Source organism: Oryzias latipes, chromosome 15 (assembly GCF_053564925.1).
Source record: "Oryzias latipes strain Hd-rR chromosome 15, Olatipes_Hd-rR_3.1".
NCBI classification, from domain to species: domain Eukaryota; kingdom Metazoa; phylum Chordata; class Actinopteri; order Beloniformes; family Adrianichthyidae; genus Oryzias; species Oryzias latipes.
Genome location: NC_136251.1, coordinates 11,533,821 through 11,555,060, shown reverse-complemented (window position 1 = coordinate 11,555,060; position 21,240 = coordinate 11,533,821). Strand labels below are relative to the sequence as shown.

Here is a 21,240-nt window from a genome sequence, read left to right as displayed (position 1 = left end):
CTGCCACTCACTGGATATTTTCTTTTTTTTTTTGGACCATTCTCTGTAAACCCTAGAGATGGTTGTGGATGAAAATCCCAGTAGATCAGCAGTTTCTGAAATACTCAGACCAGCTCGTCTAGCACCAACAACCATGATTTAAGGTCACTTCAACCACCTTTCTTCCACATTTTGATACTCGGTAACTGCATTGAGTTACTGCCATGTGATGGCTAAATGGGACATTTGCATTGACGTGCAGCTGGACAGGTGTGCCTGATAAAGTGGCCATTGAGTGTTGGTTGGCACCACTGTGTGTGAATGGGACTGTGACTGTAAAGCACGTTGGGACTTCTTTGTAAGTGTAGAACACCATAACAGTGAACAAATGAGGGGAAATCTGAAACTGTGTACTGTAGTTAAATAAGCCAATGTTTGTCCTGGAAGAAAAAGCAGCAGTTTTTATTTCCACCTCAAAAACAAAATCAAAAATATTTCAAAACACATTTTAGTTTTATTTCTCAATGTGTGTGATGATTTCCGATCAAAAATATCTGCCACATTTGTTATCTTGATGTTTTTCCTTTCATCTCCAGAGTTGAGTGAGAAATGTTCCATAATCATAGTTTAAACCTCAACTCCATCTTTGAAGGAAACTGAAATGGAAATATTGAAGTCAGAAGGCTCTAAAACCAAATCATGTTTGTGATTCAGCGTATGAATGAACCAAGTCACGGCCCTGATTTTTGAAAGATTGCATCACGCGTGATGACACATCAGGACTTCAGGCCACCACAAAGCTTTTCCCCTTCCAGCTTGGCAGACTGCAGCCTCATTTCCAAGGAAGCAGTTATTCAGCTCGTCTGTGGGTCCTGCTTACTATCAGTCCTCACGCTTCCACATCCAGCAGCACAGTTCACTGCCAAGATCCGCCTCGCAAACAAGAACACATTTTTCCAGCCAGTCTCTCAGTGGGAAACTTGTTTTCCTTAGAAACTCTCTCATGCAGCCAAAATAAGCCCACATGGCATCCCTGATCAGATTAGTGGATGTCGGAAATCAGCACAGATGACCTGAAACTTTGAGCCATGAGATCATCTGTTCTGGAAGGGGGGGGGGGGGGGGGGGGGCAATGTTCTGTCCTCTATCTAGATCAGGAGTATTAAATTCCAGTCACAAGGATCTGTCTCTGGGTTTTTCTCAGAGCATGTCAGAGGACGTGTCTCAGAGGTTAATATTAACAAATATGGCTGATATGATGAATCGGGCAACTGTAACAATTGACGTAAAAACCAGCATAGTGACTTTTTTAAAAAACAGAAGTTTCTGTTTGAATCGTATGAGTCAAGCTGCATGTACACCCCCCTCTTTCACCGACCACTTTCAATAAAAAAATAGTCTCACATGTGCATTTTGGGCTTCCATATTCAAAACTTTCGCTATCAGTCAGGTAATGCACCTGTGCCCCCGTGTTGCACAGGTGACATCCCATGACAGTTCCACGCAGGGATTCACAGAGCTCCTGAGAGCGGCACATTCTGTTACAAATTTCTGTGACAACAGTCTGCATGCCGAACGGCTTGATTTTAGTCACCTGTGGCCAGAGCAGGTGATCAGGACACCTGTTTCTGATCATTTTGTAATATAGTGTTAGGGAAAAAACTCTATACATCCCACTCTCTTGTGCTTGGATTATTGTAAACTTCTTTGTATCTTTAGTTGCTTTAGCAGATTCAGAAACAAATTGCACAAATGAAGTAAGAGGAACATTTCCATTACCCACTGATCCTCTGACTGATCATCTTTTAATCTGTTTTCAAAGTGTTTCCAGTCGTTCTGTAATTATGATTGTACTGCTTTCAGCCAAAATAAAAAGAATCTGAGATGTTTTCTATGACATAGTTTCTGCAGAGCAACAGTAGTTCATTCGCAATTCACCTCTGAGCAAAGTACAGTAAGCTCATCTTTCAGACTTTCCCATCGTCCATCTGGTTACACGCTCTCTCACTATAGCCTACAGTCCGTCACACCACCAACAATATTGGAGCTGTCCAGCCGTAGAGTTTTGAGTCAGATTCCTGCCCAGACGAGAAAAACAAAAGCGTACATGGATCTATTTGTCTGCAAGTGGATGCATTGGAATGGAGCGGAGCAGGGAGCTTGAGGCTTGCCGCTTGTAGCAGCTGTTATAGCTACAAGCTTTTTGAAAGGGCTTTTTTTGGTCTAATCCTACATCACAATGATTTGAATAAAGAAACAATCAGAAGTGCAGTTTTTAAGCTTAATTTTCTTTTTATATGTCCTCCATCAGAAAAATGGCCTAAGAACATGTTAAAAGCACAATTTTCATCGGAGTGGGCTTTAATTATATTTAAAGTGTAAGTCCAATTAATAGGAAATACATTTCTGAATGAAGCTGTTGTGGCTGCACGGTGGCGCAGTTATCAGTCTAGTCTGTGGTTTGAATCCCAGCCGGTCCGTTCTGTGTGGAGTTTCCATGTTCTCCTCGTGCATGCATTAGATTTTGTCTGGGTTCTCCGGCTTACCCCCACAGTCCAGCGGCATGCTTCATTTGGTGATTATTTATTGTCCCCTTAGTGTGCATGTGAGTGTGTGGCCCTGCAACAGACTACTGAGCTGTTCAGACTGTACCCCACCTTTACCCAACAGTAGGTGGTTTGGCTCTTGTGACTCCATAAGGGATTCATCAGGTTCTGAAGATGGATGGAAGGAGCTTTTCTTCTTGTAGTTGTTGTGTTTTCTAGAGAAATTTCAAAGTTTGTTTTCTGCTCAACTCAGTGTTTTCAATGTCAAAGAAAATCGATGCACTATGTTGATGAGTCTGAGTAAGGCTGGGATGGGATGTTTAGTGCTGTTCCTAATTTCAGAGTTTATTTAGAAGGATTCAGGTTCCCACACAGATTGTAAAACATAAACTACTGATTTTATTTACCTAGAGCAAAATAAAAAATAAAAAAACAACTTTGTGAAAAACCAAATAGCAGCACAAACAACTATTTATGCTCATGATTGGCCACATTTGAATTGAACTCCTGCTTTTTTTTGCAGCAAAACACGAGCTATTTTAAAACAGGTTTTTATTAAAGATGATGTGTGATCTGAACTCGATCATGAATGAAATAGGTTTTCTAGCTCGCTGGGGATGTCCCATGGTGCATTTGGGCTCTCCTCCTCACCCTGCTCTCCCTGTTTTCACTTTGTCATCCAGGCCTCCGAGTCCTTACAGACCAAATATGGAAGCGGTAGGACTTTCTTTCTGTGTGGGGCTTTTTGAGCTCATTGTGAGAAAAAGAAAACAGTTACAGCACGTCTGCACCCCCCTGCACCCCCCCCCCCCCCCACACACACACACACTCCCACCTGCTGGAGAATGACTCAGCGCCTCACCTGGGTGGAAAAGTCATCTTTTGCGTTTTAGGGCGGAATCGTTCTGCGCGCACAGACATCCACGTGTGTGGGTAAGCTGGGGCAGCACAGTCAGTGCGCGTGGGTCCCCTGGCACCATGGGGCCCCCAGAACCCCTCGTTCGGTGAGAGGCTCCCCCCTCCTGACGTCATGTCTGGAGGCAGGCTGCGCGCGCTGCTGACACTCTTCACCTCCAACTGAGAAACTTTCCTGAACTTGTGCGGCTCTCCAGCCTGTCAGGGGGCGCAGAGGGACCGCAGCAGCAGCGCGCACGGACGCGGACTCGGGGGGAGGCTTGTCTCTACATGGCCCGTTTTCTTTGAAACTTGTCGCTTTGGAGGATTTGTCTGCGCGCTCAGGGCACTTTGGTAGCGGGCTGGAGGCTCTCGCCCGCCTGCGTGAGTTCGTTTTGGAGCGCACAGCTTTCCTGACTTGTAAGAAGTGAAACCGTCTCGGACCCGGACCTTTTTCCTCCCCGCAAACCTGAGCTTGACTCTGCGGGCATGGCGTGGGTCAGACGGGGCCTCTTCCTCTGCGTCGAGCTACTTCTCTTCGTGGTTTGTGCGTCTGTGGAGCGACAGCTGAGCCGCGGGGGCTTCAGGAGGGTCTACGTGCTGCAGCCCGGGGTAGCGCCGGGGCCCGGTTCGGCTGCAGGGGACAGCGCCGTGCGGGTCAGCTCCATCTCGACGCGTCACGGCCCGGCCGGCCAACCGCACTCCTATAACGTGGAATTGAGTGCCAAGCTCGGAGGGCAGGTTCGGACCCGCAGGATGGGGAACCAACAGCAGCAGCCAGCGGCGGTTCGGCAGAGCGGAGCGGAGCAGAACCGACAGCTGCTGACCCTTTCCGGGTAAGAATTTTTCGTTGTGCTGAGGTTGAGGGGGGGTCATGACTTCCTGTTGGATTTGGTCTGGAGGCAGAAGGACCCTGGTTAGGGCCCCAGTCCAGCCCACAGCTGGATGAAACCTCCTTATTGTCAGGTGTGACTTTTTTTCTGGCAGTTCCTAGTCGCTCCCCCCACTCAGGTCAGAGCTGCGTGACCCCAGCTGCAGCTTGGCTTGATTTTCCTGAGATGTTTCAGAATGAGCAGCTGGAGGTGGACAGATTTCCAATCATGTTGGACCGGATCCTTTCAGAGTTTCCAAAGGTGTGTTCTGTGATCTTGCCTCACCTGTGGGCCGTGTACCTGTTGAAGGTGACTGACCACCTAGAAGGACATTCAGACAAAAACCATAGATAGACCTTTTTATTTTTTTTTTTATTTTCACTGTATTGTAAATTTTATTTCTGGGCTGCTTTTCACACACAGCCAGGTTAAGACAAGAAGGAAAACACAAAAAAATAAAAACACAAAATTACTTAAAAAGTATTTGTTCACCTTTCGGAATTTCCCTTCAGGGGTGCCACAGCGAATCAGCTTTCAGTGATTCACACAGGTGGTTTGGCAGAGATTTTTACCCTGGATGCCATTCCTGATAACCCTGTTTTTTTTTGTCCCGGCTTGGGACCGGCACAGGGAGACCTAGACTTGGGCCATCTTACTATACAGTATTGTAAGGCAGTAGCGTGAAGGGTCCTCTCCTGACAGCCACACTGGATGGAGCTCTTTGATGCGCACCCTAGGAATCGAACCCTGGTTTCCTCTGCACCGGTCCCGCACTTCACCAACTGAGCAGGTCAATACATTTATAACTGTTCTCCGGGAAAAGGCTCACAGTCTTCTTTTGCGTTGTGTGTGTGTGTTTGTGTGTGTATATGTATATGTATATGTATATATATATATATTTTTTTTCTTCTTTTTTTTTCCTTTCTACAATTTAACTCTGAAAATGGCCCCAAGTATACAGCTTTTGTTCTTAAGATGCTCAACTTGCTTTTGATCTTTTTAAGGTTTCCCTCCAATCATCTTTTGATCTATCAAATGTTTCCAGTGGTCTTTTAATCATGATTTTGCCGTTTTTAGTCAAAATAAAAAAACTTGTCAGGATGTAGTTTCTGCAAAGTGGCAGGAGTTCATTAGAAATTAACCTCTGAGTTGTGGGTGGGGCTGTTGGCACAGAGCAACTCCGCCCCACTTCCCCTCCCCAATGTTGAGAGTTCTCTATTTTTGGACTCTCCTGCTAGCTTACAGCCCCCTACCCAACATTACCAGTACAACAAAAATGGTGAGCAGTATTGGAGCTATCCAGCTGTACAGTTTAGACAAACATGGATCAGGTTGTCTGCACGTGGATTCATCAGAATGGAGCAGAGCAGGGAGCTTGTGACCTTCCCACTGCATTTTCTACCCAAGACCAATCGTTTTCAGACTTAATATTTTGTCTGCTCCCGATTCACAATGTATTGAATCAAGATTTACTCAGAAATGCAATTTTAAGTTGAATTTTCTTTACATATGACTCTTCAGCATCAGAAGAATGCTCCAAGAATGTTAAAAACACCAAAGGCACACAATCATCATTGGAGTTGGTCTTGAAGAGATTTAAGTCTGTGTCATATGCATATATATATATATATATATATATATATATATATATATATATATGGCCCAACCTATTTGTATATTTTTTTTAAATATTTTTTAACTTGTCCTGTTCAGCAGCTGAGCAAACAGATGAAAGCTGAAAGCCTCTTGTGTTGGACAGACTTTACCGTTACAAAAGGGGTTATGAATCTTCTGACACACCAGTTGTAGATTTGAATAAACCCCTTTTGTAATCTAACTTTATTCATCTTACTTCCATTTGTAACAGTTTTTTGTTGGACGGACGGAAAAGAAAGAAGGGGAAGAAGAGAGAGAGGGATATTAGAGAAGTGTGTGTGTGTGGGGGGGGGGGGTAGGAGCGTGATTATAGAAGGAGGGTAAATTAATAAAGAATCATAAAGCAAAAATTTGCTGGACTTTACTAATCATTACTGTCAGCTTTAGATGGATAAAAAATCTAAAAAGGGGCGGGGCCTATACACACTCACATATGTTACAAACCTGTTGGCTCCAAAAATGTTCACATACAGACAAGTCCACATGTACACAATACAACTCATGTTCAGACACGCATACCTATGCATTCAGACCAACACACGTGAAATACTTCATTAAGTCACGCAAACTATTTGTGCAAAGGTGAGCTAACACCTGTGCTCAAGTGAGTGTTTATGTTCTTCTAAAATGGATGATGGAATGTAAAAAGAAGGAGGGAGAGTTCCCAGTCATCCCCACACTAAGACCCCGCCGCAGCTGCAGCGGCAGCCAGGACCCCCCAACACCCACACGGTAGCAGATAAAGAGCAGCTGCCCGCCAGGCAATCGCATCTGTCACCCGGGCCAGGGCAAGCAGGACCGCCATGGGGCCCCCAAAGCCAGAGAGCAGGGAGGCATGGGGGGGACAGAGAGTGCAAGCTCCAGCCCATCCAGAAGAGCAGCCCCCCCGCCGCGCCAGGAGGGCCCAACACAGGGCCCTGCCCCAGGAGAGCACCCCCAGCCCCAGACGAGCAGCCCACCACCACCCAGGAGTTCTGAGCACCCCACCCCTGCCCCAGGCCCGAGTCAGCGTCCCCCAAGGGATACCTGCCCCACGCTCCAGGCAGCCACCGACCCAGCGCACGGTTGGTGCAGGAGAGAGCAAGGCAGGGGCCGGCCACCCCTGCCCAGGTGGAGGACAACCTAGAGAAGTGGGGGTCCACAAGGAGTGTTGTAACCATGGCCCAACCTGGCTCATCCACAGTTGGAATTTTGGAGAAGGCCGGCGCTGGAGGGCAAGGACCAGAACCTATTTATCAGATAGTTTTTGCAGTCCAAAATGTTTTGGATTTTTTTCTAGTTTGTTTTTTTCCCCACTGAACACAGCCCCTCGAAGGATTCAAGGATCAAAATGAGCCAGAAACAGTTCTGCTTCCACAAAAATGAGGGGGAAAAATCAAATCAACATTTAGAAAATTAAGAGTTTTTGTAACATCTGTATGCCAGATCTGTAACTGTGACCTACTTTTCTTTTAGAAAGGAGATTCAAATAAGGGAAAAAAAAATCACAATAAAGCTCTAATGTCTTAAAGGGTTTTTAATTGCGACTCCATCTGGAAAGTGTTCTACATGTCCTGTTTATTCTGCTTTTCCAGCAGGCTCTGGTTCAGAATGCCACTTAAACCACTAACTGCCAATTTTTGAAGAAGAATCAAACAGATTCTTACTTCCAGGGAGTCATTTTTACTAGAAAACTAGAGCTTTTTTGGTTCAAAACAACTCAGTTGAGTTACAGCTGCAATAGCTTTGGTTCCTGGAGGCTAAATACTTCTGCTGATCTGGTCAAGTTCACCTCCTATTGGAAGAAGCCTGTTGATGGTTCTGGTTTTACCCGCCATGTGAGCGGACCCCCGCACAAATGCGTGGGGGACCAGAGTGAAATCTCGTTTTTCACCTTTGCACAGTTTTGTTCAACTAACTCCAGAGGAACACTGAAGCTGGATGTCTTGTGCGGTTCGATATGCCTTGCTCGTGTGCAGGTCCACTCCAGGAGTGGATGTGTTAAATGAAATCAGATACTGCAGACAAAATAAAACAAGATACGATGCGTTTTGGGCTGAGCTGGGATCATCCAGATGTTGGCTGTGACAGACACAGCTGGAAGTACCGCCAGTTCCTCGTTGTGATCATGACGACACGGACAGAACAAACACGTCTTCTGCTGCGACCTGCAGACTGAACACTCAGAAGGGGCAGAAGCTTCAGTCCTGAGGAGTGAAGCCTCCCTGGAAGATCAAACTGTACCTGTTTTATGGCCATCGGGGGGGGGGCACTCCCCACCTTTACTTCAAGGTTATAATAACCTCATTAAAAACCTTTGGGATTCTGTAACCCTTGTGCTATCCTAGGCACTTTAACATTGGGAGTTGGGTCATTTAGACCCACTAGACAGTGCTCTGAACCGGTTTTCTTCAATGATTCTTAATCTTCACTGGTGTCCATGGATTACATGAAATCTTTCCACCCTTATCCACCTTTGTCATGGTTGGGAGAACACGTATGGGTGGGGTCTTTTAAGATAGCACAAAGGTAAAAAAAAGTGCATTTATATACATATGATAAAAAACTACAGTAAACACATATTATTTAACAAAAAAAAAGGTAAGCATTGATGGTGGGGGGCGGGGCTACAAGGGAGGCAGCTGTCCCCCCCCCCCCGTAAAAAAAACTTGTGCCCCCCCCCATTTTTGGGTCAATAGTAGTATCATTTTTGACAAAGATTAAAAAAGTTATTAATTCCAGTTTCTGTAAGCATTAACAATAGCACCTTAGCTGAAAGAACTGCTGTTTTAATATCAATGACATAATAAAATAGTATTTTTGATCCATCTGTAATGGCCTTCCACTCTGATGTTCAGATTTGCTCCCCTTTCAAAAGTCTTCTGCCCCCACCTGCCCCCCCCAAAAAAGGTTCTAGCTCCGCCCCTGCTAAAACATTACTCATTTGAATATATCTCGAGTCAGTACATTAGCTACTGAGAGCTGTAAAAAGCAGATTCTCTGTTTAAAACAACCTTTTATTTTTACAGTTTATTTAAATCTTAATCTTGTTAAAAAGTGATTACAGCACATTTGCAATTTTTTGATTCCAGGCATCGCTGCATTATAGAGAGATGTTAAAAAAAATAGGAATCACCTCCAGAAATTAAACTGCAGTTTCATCTTACAGGACCTATTTAAAAGAAAAAAGGCTTTTGTAAAAAAAACAGCCATTTGAGATGACAAAATAGAACAAAGGAGGAGCTACAGCACAAGATTATATCAACAAGAACACAAACAAGCGAAACATCCACTCAAAATTAAACTCTCAACTTGTGAATCAAAATTGGATTGGCACAGAAGTTCAGAATGTATTTACATTTTATTAGGACTCCATTTAACATTGGTGTAAAATTCAAACTTCTATTAAAAACTATTGTTTTTGGGAGGTTAGCAAAATATTTTTCGTTCAACCTGTGATTCGAACTGCAACGTTGAAATTTTCATTAATAAAATATAAAATTCTTACATTAAAACTGATAGAGAATCTCTTTTTAACTTTAAATGTACAATAACTGCCCTTTAAGGAAAATTAATTATATTAAATAAATTGATGCAGCTGTTTTCTAGATGAAGATTGATTTAATTTTAATTCAAGTTTTAATTCTTGTATTTTTTCAATTCATCCTTAAGTCACTTTACTCATGCATGTTGACTATTTATTCGACATTGAATTTTCTATAAGACAGATGGCAGGAAAAACCCTTTACAGCACACCTTACCAACATGGAGTTACTGGGCTTTTTCCTGGTTCGTCCAAAAACTCCTGCAGATATTTTTCATCCGCATAAATGGGATCCAGGACAGAAATTATTTTGCCTTTGAGGTGTTTGCTGTAAGATCCTTTAAACTTCCTCGAGAAGAAAAAGCTTCAAAGCAAACAGTATTTTCTTGTTTTTTTTTTTGGCCTCTTGATAAAGCTTCAAGGACATTTCATTGTCCTGGGAATAATCAAACAGAGTTTCATGGAGATTGTACAGATCTCCGTTTTTCCAGGGTGTACCCCCCCCTCTAGTGTGATGAAAGCTGACAGACTCCACCCTTCCTGTGACCCTGAACAGGATTGAGCTGGAAGGAAAGATAGATAAATGTACTGAGATGGAAAAAAGCTGGCAGGGGAAGTTTAAAAAACTGTACCACGTCAAATAAAACTGTTCCTGAAACTGAACAGCGTTCAGAGCGGATGATGGAAGCAGCTTTAGTCTGAACCTGGGAGATACAGATATGAGGACTCCATTCGTTGAATTTCCTGTCACTGTTGGCTCTTCCACAGACATAAAACATAATATCTGAACCAAAACAACAAAATGAATTAGAGTCGGTTATTGGATTTTTAAACTGGGTCTAATATAAGGCTGTTAGAGATGCAGTAGTTGTTTTGTCATCCAGACTGTGACAGATGACTGTTTAATTGAGGTTTGATGCTGTGTCCAATTCAGCACGAAGAATGACGTTCTTATTTTCTCACGTGGTCATGAATGTTTTGCTTGAAGGTGTGTAACAAAGTTTTGTAGATTGATTTAGCTACACTTTAATGACAAAACCTGCATCTATTTTTTAGCTTTCTATTGATTTATTGTATAATAATAAAGTATATTATAATACTCAGCTGAAGGTTATTGAAGTATGTCAGTACTACAGTGGAAATAGTCTGCAAATGCTAATGTTCTGTTTTGGCCAAAAACGTCCGACATTATATAAAGACGGATCTTGTATATTTGATATATTTTAAGATTTTATTGTCATGGGCGAGTGATTTACTTGTTGGTAGTAAAATTTTGACCAAATAAGCAGGAATCTACACCTATAGATGCAAATGTCATCAAACAATGACATAGTTATGTCCTGCTGGCTACTCATTAAGCAAAGTATTTATCACTGAACTCAACATTTAGCATTCTTTTTTGTAAAAATGTGATTGGAGGCTAAAAAACTGAAAATAACTGCTTCTATTGAGACATTACAGAACAAAAAGTATCTGAACACAAATAAGTATTAGTAGTGCAGAGGAGTTTAAGCCACCTGCCATGCTCACTATTTTTTTAAACGGCAAATATGATGTCAATGATTACCCAAAGTAAAATCCTAATAAATATGAACATTTTAAAAGGACTATTTAGTAATCCACTGTGTTCTAATGATGAAATTAGATTTAAGAAATTAAATGAAATTTGAAAAATAAATTAAAAATGAAATTTTCGCACATAGAAAAATCATTCAAACGCAATGCATTGTGGTTTATATTCGTCAATCTAGTGAGCATCGACACACTAGTTTCTCGCAGAGACTTTTAGCAAATTTCTAGCCCACTGGATTTCGGAATTGTAGATACGGACAGCACTACAAAATGGCGAGCGCCCTATATAGTGCAGAAACAACCATAGTGTTCGTTTGTGGCTGATGACTTTCTGAGTATTTGCTGCTCATTAGCTGATGTTGTGGATTCCAACAGTCAAAGCAGACTTTGATACCAAGGAGGCAATTTTCAGATTTTGTTTTCCTTTTCCTCGTTCATGTCTTTGGTTGAAGTTGAGCAGAATTTAGTGGTTGCTTTAAATATTTTGTGAAAAAATACAACTATGAATCAGTTTGATGTAGATTGGAACACAAGTCTTTGATATTGTCGTTGGTTTTGTACTTGCTGGAACACCTATTTTGTCTGCATATTTGTTGCCATCTTTCAGTTAATCACTCCTTTTGTCCCTTGTGTAGATCTAAACTTACCATTAAGCTCATACATCTAAAAACAAATAGCTGAAGTCCAAAAATCCTAACAAGAGGGAAAAGGAAAAACTCATTTTACAGTTTAAATGCCTGATTTTATGAATGAAACAGTCACAATATAACTGCAATGTTTGTCACATGCTTCAGCTTTAATATAAGTCTCAGACTTCATACTTGAATGTCTGGGGTTCAGTAAGGTTCCTCCACAGTAGAACATTCCTGCACTGTTCTCCCTGCAGCCTTTGTCTGCTTGTCTTTCAAATCCCCTTTAGAAAAATATTAGTTTTCTCTTCAGCATCTGAAGGTCAGGCTTTTGGTTCACTCCTAGCCTCATGCTCCACTTCTGAATGAAGGTGGGGTATTAGTAGCATGTTCTCCTGTTCGTGCACAATACTTCTGCCTTGATGGAGGACTTAATCTGTGTCTCTATATTTTTTTATTGAAACACTGATTTACTTTGAGCCTTTTATTTTTCATGTTGGATCATTTAGTCACAACCAGACTTACTGCAAAATGCTGCTGTTAATACAGGACTATTTTAATTTAGCAAATATTTTCCCGCCATAATCAGAATGAAGGAGTGTGAGATGCTGAAGGACACGAAAGGAAGTCTGAAGGCCCGAAGGGAAGCTGTGGGACGCTGCTGTCCTGCGCTGATACAAGCACTCCCCCAGCAGGAACCCCTGCAGCTGACTTCACTGGGCCTGTGTGAGTTTAAAACAGCTATTATAGCTGCTCTGATGTGCTTCTAAGTGGAGTTGGAGCAGCAGCTGGTACCAGTTGCATGCTGTTCATGCACAGAGCCTTCAGTCAGAAACGGAGGCTGTGTGTGGTCCAGTGAGTCTGGCCCGAGCTGCTCAGCGTGCAGCCTCAGAGCGTCTCAGTCTGCAAAAAGTGAGTTTAGTAAAGCTGTGAAGTTCCGCTAACCGCACCAAAAGTAAATGACTGTTATCGGAATCATCAACAGGCGGCACACAGATTCACTGTGTGTAAATGTTGTACATACACAGCCTAACTTTGGCTTTATTTGTTTTATTTCAATTCAGCCCTTTAGGGAATCTTTGTTTTATACATTCAGTTTAACCCAATAAAGTCCAAAACACCCCAAAAAAAAAATGACAGAAAATTCCAAATATTCTAGAATTAAGATGTTTTTTAAAATCTACAAAAAATAATTTACAACATCATTGTTTTTTTTTTAGAAATATAGATAGTATCAGTTATGATACGTTGAGTGATTTAGTACGTTTCGCTCTCAACTATCTACCAGAACATCTACCATAATCTGTTCTTCTAATGTACTCTTTCCTGATTCCATCCGTCCTGGTCACTTCCAAAGAGAATCCCAACATCTTCCACTGCCTCCTGTCTCTACATCGGAGCCTCTAAACCTTCTTTGTAGCCTAAATTCACAGCTCAGCTGCTGGTTTCATTCATCACCTTTTACAGTTAGATTTCCTCTTATTGTTTTCAACTTTTGATTTTGTTTCAAAGCAGAAAGCCTTCGATCCATTGGATTTGGTGAGGATTGGCTTGGCTTTGAAGACGACTTTCGTTTTACTTGTCTGATCACCTGCATGTGGAAACGCCTTTCTGACTCTGATCAGAGGGAAAATGTTGGTGTTGATTCTCGATCTGAAGCGGTTGGAAAGCCAGCATGTGCGGCTGCGTGAGTCGACCTGCGCTGGCGTTGGAGTTCGTGCCTCACCTGGCGGTTTCTGTGTGCAGGGTGAATGTCTGCGGAGGACAGTGCTGTCATGGATGGAGTCCAGCTCAGGGATCGCAGCGCTGCACAAAACGTAAGTCTGACACCTCACTCCATATTATTCCTGCATGTGTTTAAGTATACAAATAAAAAAGTATCCATAAGTTTCCAAATTGCTCTAAGTCACTATGTAACAAACTTTTTTTCATTTAAGAACTTTGATGTTAAAAATGACTTAACTTGCTCCAAAAAATTGATTCATAATTTTCTTAATGAAACATAATTTGCACATTTTTAACTTTTGATCCTTGATCAATTTTACTGATATAGTATTATTTTTTAATCATACATGATATGTTTATAATGAACATAATCTGCATATATTTTGGAAAAATGATCTGTATTTGCCATGTTGATTTCTAAAATAGTTATTTTTTACATAATAATTAGGCAATTCATCTTTTTCATGTGCTTTATTGATACCTAAGGATTCTTAATTCTGTATGATAAAAGTTATGAACCGGTTAATGATTAATCATGTACTAAAATAGTTACAGTTGAACAGGGGTGGGATTATATAAGTTTGCTTTCTTCCACTCCCTTTCAAACAATATTTATTTTTATGCTTAATGATCTTAAGTTTGATACGTCATTGTATGAATGTATAAATGATGATTGTAATGTTTTTTTGTGTACTATTCGTATTTGATTGCTTGAAATAAACCATTTCAAATCAAATCAAAATTTTAAAAAAATGCGTTTCAATCTATTTGTATTCTAAAAGAATATAAATCCTTTGCCTAAAGTGCTGTTATAGCATTTTCAGTAAAGTTTCCCTGTTTACATAGACTTAATCTACGGTGACCTGAAGTCCAATCCACATAGAAATCATTCATTCATTCATTCATTCATTCATTCATTCATTCATCTTCTTCCGTTTTTTCCCTTTCGGGATCACGGGGCTGCCGGGAGCCTATCCCGGCCACTTACAGGCGAGGGCAGGGGACACCCTGGACAGTTCAAAGTTGTCAAATGAACTACGAGGAATGTGTTTGGAGGGTGGGAGGAACCCAGAGACCCCGGAGAAAACCCACGCATGCACGGGGAGAACATGCAGACTCCACACAGAAAGGTCCCCCATCGATGTTCTTTATCAGGCCCCCAGCCGGGAATTGAACCAGGGGACGTCTTTCTGTGAGGCAAGAGTGCTAACCACTGCTCCACCGTGCAGCCAAAAAATCCCTTAACGAAAAACCGTGCTAGTTAATGATCACAAAAACAAATAAAAATAAAGCAACATTATATTTTAGAAATCAAAACCAAATTTCAGATGCCAAAACCCTAAAAACCAAATAAAACAGGATTTCAGAACACATTTCAGAAAACAAAAATAATTTCCAGAGATCGAAATGTGATACTTAAAGATGAAACAAAATAAGATACCAGAAAAGGTAGGAATTATGGGACAACACTGACTGGATGATGATGTTGTTTATCTTTTCTACAGGAAGTCTTTTGGCATGGTAGTATCGTCTAACAGAAGATATTTCTTTAATTTTCTGGCTACACCAACTGCAAAGGTTCACTGATCTATCAGTCAACTCTTTACCATCCTTCTGCTTTCCATCTTCTTCAAAACTCAACCGTCATCATCCAATCAGTAACATAATACCCACCTTTGCTTTCTTATTGTGTTTAACATTTCATTTTGATCTTTGGAAATTGTTTTCCTAAACATTGTTTTTGTTTGGTTTTTGGAATTTTGTTTTGATTTCTGAAATATAATGTAGGTTTTTTTATGAATTGCTTTGCTTTTTAAATGGTCATCCTGATGTTTTAAACGTTTTGGCCCAGAGTGATTTGTTGAATTTACACTTCAGGGCCACTGTACGTTTTTTCTATTGTGATACAATATAAATAGTATAGTTCATTAATAAATTTTTTTTGTATTATTTTATGTTATTTTTCTTGTCGTATTGGTGTAAATTCTTAAGATGCCCGATATAAAATCCCTTATATAGAGAGTGTGAATTACTACTAGTCCTACATTTGCATATTAGTCATTTGCGGTTATGATCCATCATTTAAAAATATTTTTATTTTAAAGGCTGTAACCTGCAGCTTGATAACTCACTATCAATACTTCTACAGCAGCTGTCTAGTTTTTGCTGAAACAGAAGCCGCCTCTGCTCCCTCATTGAAAGTGGCCTGAGTGCCACTGGAGCATGGAGCCACCCTGTATAATGCGTTCCTTCAGCGCTCGAACCCCCACGTCAGTGAAACACGACAGGCTTCCTTTGAATGTGGACCAACAAGCAGCAGGAAGTCCAGTCAGGACAAATCCCTTTTTCCTCGACAGCAGAGACACACACAGTCTGTGTGTAGCTGCTCACAGCACAGCCTTGTGTTTTTGCAGAAGTAACAGTGTTTTTGATGCCATGTTCCTGATAACGTTTTTTTTTAAATATCAGTTTGTTGAAGCGGAGCAGCTTCTCTTCTTGCCTGCTGTTTGCTGACATGTGACCCCGCCACACGGAGCTGATCAGATTTAGGAGACGATCAGGAGACATTCCTCTGGCTCCTCCAGACCGGAGGCTCCCAGCTAGTGGAAAATTATCTAATTGCGGAGCAGAATGGAGCTTTGTGAGACCAACCTGAAAGGAACTCCGGGGTGATGATGCTCCTGTTCAAACACTACAGGCTGCAGGACACATCCTAAAGTTTCCGCTCTGCAAATTACATATCACTGAAGGACAATGCAAATTTGCATATCAAAGAAATAGGCTTCATTAATTTTAAAGTGTCAAACACAAAAAACAGCTTTTACAGTATTTTTCTTTAACCAGAACTTTGATAATTGTCTGCTGTAAGCTGGTTGTTCCTTTAAACAACCATTTTCACCTTTCATCAAAATTTTATTTTGATTTATGAGACCAAAATCCCTCAAAGTTGACCACTCAATTTTATTACGTCTGAAATCTTGGGTTGGTTTTTCTGGCACAGTTCTTAAATGGTTTTATTCCTATTTAATATTGTATTCTTACTAATATTTTTATATGAAATATTAGTTGTTTTCACAGTTCAATTTCCTATCCGGAAGTAAGACTCAATCTCGATGGATGTACACATTGTAGCTCTGCTAAAAAAGTGTGTGTGTGTGTGTGTTGGCCTGGGGGCGGTGTTGGCAGCGCAGACTTTTCCTGGAAGGGGCTGTTCTTCACTTTCACATGTATAAAAGTGAAGACCCACTCGTTTTCGTGGATCGGTAGGGGCTGGTGCTCAGAGCACAGGTTTTTAGAGGAATACTCAAAAATGTGTGAACGGATCAAAATATCACTTTGGGGATGTTTTTTGTGATGAGTTGTACTGTAATACACTTGCAAGTTCAAAAAGTGAATTTTGCATTATAAAGGCCCTTTAATAAAGCCATTTTTGGTTCGTTTTTGCTGTAATATAACTCAGGACTTGTGCTTGTGTGAGTAGATTTTCTTAACTTTCATTAAGGATGAAATCTCTTTGTTTTTCAAAATTCATATGATTGATACACTTTAAAGGTAGTTATGCAGAGACTGATTATTTAGATTATTGCATTGGCTGATCACCAAAACCAATCAGCCACTGACCAAGCTGATTAGCACAAATTCACGTTTAAATACAGGAGATGCTAAGAGGGTTGGCTGTATTGTGCGTAGATGCTGCTTCTTATAACTGATGCCAGCTTGCTGACTTTGTGGGTCTGCTGATTGTTCCTAGACAACCTCTTTATAGACCCACTCCAATCATCTTTTGATCTATTGTAAAAGCGTTCCCAGTGGTCTTTTAATCATGATTATGCAGTTTTTAGCCAAAATTAAAAAAGCTGTGTCATTTTCTAGGACGTGGTTTCTGCAGAGTGGCAGTAGTTCATTAGAAATTCACCTCTGAGTTGTGGGCAGGACTGTTGGTGTACAGCACCCCTGCCTCCCTTTCTATTGTGGTGCTGAGCATGGAGCAAGTGGGCAGTTAATTTTCTTTATATGTGTCCTCCATTGTTAGAAAAATAACATGTTAAAACACCAAAAAACACCCTTTTCATTTAATGGGCTGCATATCTAGTCCACGTTTTGCTCATGTTCATGCTCACTTTGCCTAACACACTGATCAGCTCTGATTCTTAGTTAAAGAGCAGCGAAGGTCTGCAGTGCCATGCAGAAATGCTCACAGCTTTCATTGGTGTCTTTGGTGATGACTGGATGTTATTTGGCTGCTTCCCATGGAACCACATTGAAGTGATTTTGTATGAACTCCAGACCAGATCTTGACTAACTTTGGTTTAAACTATGAGCTTGATTCTTGTTCAGGTCTCCAAGCAGCCAGGGTTTTGGTTCCGTAGATTTCCAAATGTCTTATGGTTGCATCTCACTGCAATTAGAGATGAGGTTTAAAAATCTGCCAAGTCTGTTGTGTTTCTTAATTTGGTCCTGTTGGTGATGGGATATTGTTTAGTTGACGATAGAACTTTGATCCAAAACCAGTTATTTGATTTACCTTGCATAACACTTTTTAAAAAAGGTGACAGACCGTTGTGAGCGCTTGACAAGCTGTAAAACAAAATTCAGGTAAGTAGATTTCAGAGCAATCCTCCGACACAGAGTGTTGCACAAGTGAAGTTTAAGCTGTTAGTGAACCACAGGAGAATTGCTGTCTTAATTTAGGAGAGTTACACACTATCATCATACAGTTTGCTTCATTTGGCCTCTCAACGCTCAGCTGAGCTCTGGTCTTGCTGCAACGAAAAGGGGAAGGGAGTCGGGTGTGCTCTTCGCCAACAGTCCCACCCACAACTCAGTCTTTATTTACTTGCAGATGAACTCTGGTGGGATTTACTTTAGTGGGATTGCACTCAGACTTTCTAATGATGGTGGATATATATAAAGAGATTTAAGCTCAAATGAAGCATTTCTGATTATTTCTTTATTCAAATCATATATTAGGAGCAGACAGAAAAATAAAATTTGAAAAAGAGCGGATTTGTGATGTAGGGGTGTATGGGTGAAGGAAAGGGGGCGGGGTTGCTCCACACCAATGGTCCAACCCACATCTCAGAGGTGAATTTCTGATGAACTCCTGCTGCTCTGCAAAACTATGTCCTAGAAAACGACACAGGTTTCATGATTTTTGCCTTTAAAACAGCATAAGCATAATTAAAAGACCACTGGGAACACTTTTACGACGGATCAAAAGATGATTGGATGGAGTTTTTAAATAGATTAGTTTTGGGAAATACTATGAAATTCTCAAACCTATGTTCCTGCCTTTTCCCTTCTCTCTCTGGCCACGGACCCTTCTGCCTCCTCTTGGTCGAAGAAAGAGAGGAGGCAGAAGGGTCCGTGGCCAGAGAGAGAAGGGAAAAGGCAGGAACATAGGTTTGAGAATAGGGACTCTTAACGTTGGCACAATGACAGGGAAAGGCAGAGAGCTGGCAGACATGATGGAGAGAAGGAAGGTAGATGTACTGTGTGTGCAGGAGACAAGGTGGAAGGGCAGCAAGGCACGTAGTATTGGAGGAGGATACAAACTGTTCTATCATGGTGTTGATAGGAAGAGAAACGGGGTAGGAGTGATTCTGAAGGGGGAGTTTGTAAACAGTGTTCTAGAGGTGAAAAGAGTCTCAGACAGGATGACGAGCCTAAAGTTAGAAATTGAAGGGGTGATGGTGAATGTAGTCACTGGGTATGCGCCACAGGTTGGCTGTGAGTTAGAAGTGAAGGAGAGATTCTGGAGTGAGTTGGATGAGGTCATCGAGAGTATCCCCAGAGGAGAGAGAGTTGTTATTGGAGCAGACTTTAATGGGCATGTTGGTGAGGGCAACAGAGGTGATGAGGAGGTGATGGGCAGGTTTGGTGTGAAGGAAAGGAATCTGGAGGGACAGATGGTGGTGGACTTTGCAAAGAGGATGGAAATGGCTGTAGTCAACACTTACTTCCAGAAGAGAGAGGAACATAGAGTGACATACAGAAGTGGAGGTAGGAGTACTCAGGTGGACTACATCCTATGTAGACGAGGTCATTTGAGAGAGGTTAATGACTGCAAAGTGGTGGTAGGAGAGAGTGTAGCCAGACAGCACCGCATGTTGGTGTGTAAGATGACTCTGGAGGTCAGGAAGAAGAAGAGAGGGAAAACAGAAAAGAAGACCAAGTGGTGGAAGCTACAGAATGAAGAAACTTGTGAGGAATTTAGGCAGAAGTTAAGACAGGTCCTGGGTGGTCAGGATGAGCTTCCAGATAACTGGGAAACTACAGCAGAGATTATCAGGGAAACAGGTAGGAAGGTGCTAGGTGTGTCATCTGGAAAGAGGAAAGACGGTAAAGAGACTTGGTGGTGGAATGAGGAAGTACAGGAATGCGTCCAGAGGAAGAGGTTGGCTAAAAAGAAGTGGGATGTAGAAAGGACTGAGGAAGGTAGACAGGAGTACAAGGAAGCGCAGCGTAGAGTGAAGAGAGAGGTGGCAAAGGCCAAACAGAAAGCTTACGATGAGCTATATGACAGGCTAGACACAAAGGAAGGAGAGAAGGACTTGTACAGGCTAGCCAGACAGAGAGACAGAGATGGGAAGGACGTGCAACAGATAAGGGTCATTAAGGACAGAGATGGAAAGGTGCTAACAACCCAGGAGAGTGTACAGAAAAGATGGAAGGAGTATTTTGAGGAGCTGATGAACGAGGAAAATGACAGGGAAAGAAGGGAGGAAGATGTGGTTGTTGTGGAGCAGGAAGTAGCAGAGATTGGAAAGGATGAGGTTAGGAAGGCTCTGAAAAGGATGAAGAGCGGAAAGGCCGTTGGTCCTGATGACGTACCTGTGGAGGTATGGAAGTGCTTAGGAGAGACAGCAGTGGAATTTCTAACGAGTTTGTTCAATAGGATTCTAGAGAGTGAGAAGATGCCCGAGGAATGGAGGAGAAGCGTTCTGGTCCCGATCTTTAAGAACAAGGGTGACACGCAGAACTGCAGCAACTATAGAGGAATAAAGTTGATGAGCCACACAATGAAGCTGTGGGAAAGAGTAGTGGAAGCCAGGCTTAGGAAGAAGGTGGAGATTTGTGAGCAGCAGTATGGTTTCATGCCCCGTAAGAGCACCACTGATGCCATTTTTGCTTTGAGAATGTTGATGGAAAAGTACAGAGATGGTCAGAAGGAGCTGCATTGTGTGTTCGTAGATTTAGAGAAGGCGTATGACAGGGTGCCGAGGGAGGAGCTGTGGTACTGTATGAGGTCGTCTGGAGTGGCAGAGAAGTATGTCAGAGTAGTTCAGGACATGTATGAGAGAAGTATGACGGTGGTGAGATGTGCTGTAGGTCAGACAGAGGAGTTCAAGGTGGAGGTGGGACTACACCAAGGATCAGCTTTGAGTCCTTTTTTGTATGCTATGCTGATGGACAGGCTGACAGACGAGGTAAGACAGGAATCTCCCTGGACAATGATGTTTGCGGATGACATCGTAATTTGCAGTGAGAGTAGAGAGCAGGTGGAGGAACAGCTAGAGAGGTGGAGGTTTGCTCTGGAAAGAAGAGGCATGAAGGTCAGTCGTAGTAAGACAGAATACATGTGTCTGAACGAGAGGGATCAAGGTAGAAGCGTTAGGTTACAGGGGACTGAGGTGAAGAAGGTGCAGGAGTTTAAGTACTTGGGGTCAACAGTTCAGTGTGATGGGGAGTGTGGAAAAGAGGTGAAGAGGCGAGTGCAGGCAGGTTGGAGCGGGTGGAGGAAAGTGTCAGGAGTGTTGTGTGACAGAAGAGTGCCAGCAAGACTCAAAGGAAAGGTGTACAAGACAGTGGTGAGACCAGCTCTGCTCTATGGGTTAGAGACA

General features: G+C 42.1%; 1 protein-coding gene across 3 annotated transcripts in view; it reads left to right on the top strand.

Annotated features, from left to right (window-relative positions):
- The first annotated feature begins 3,326 nt into the window (after positions 1–3,326).
- ltbp1 (latent transforming growth factor beta binding protein 1) overlaps positions 3,327–21,240 on the top strand; it is a 131,707-nt gene continuing 113,793 nt past the window's right edge. For 2 of the 3 annotated variants that reach the window (XM_011472800.4, XM_011472798.4), the window contains exons 1-2: positions 3,327–4,255; positions 13,418–13,488. In XM_011472800.4, the coding sequence (XP_011471102.1) occupies positions 3,909–4,255; positions 13,418–13,488 (418 nt within the window). In that variant the 5' untranslated portion in view covers positions 3,327–3,908. The remainder of the gene's footprint in view (positions 4,256–13,417; positions 13,489–21,240) is intronic. The other variant, XM_011472799.4, reaches the window with a different exon arrangement.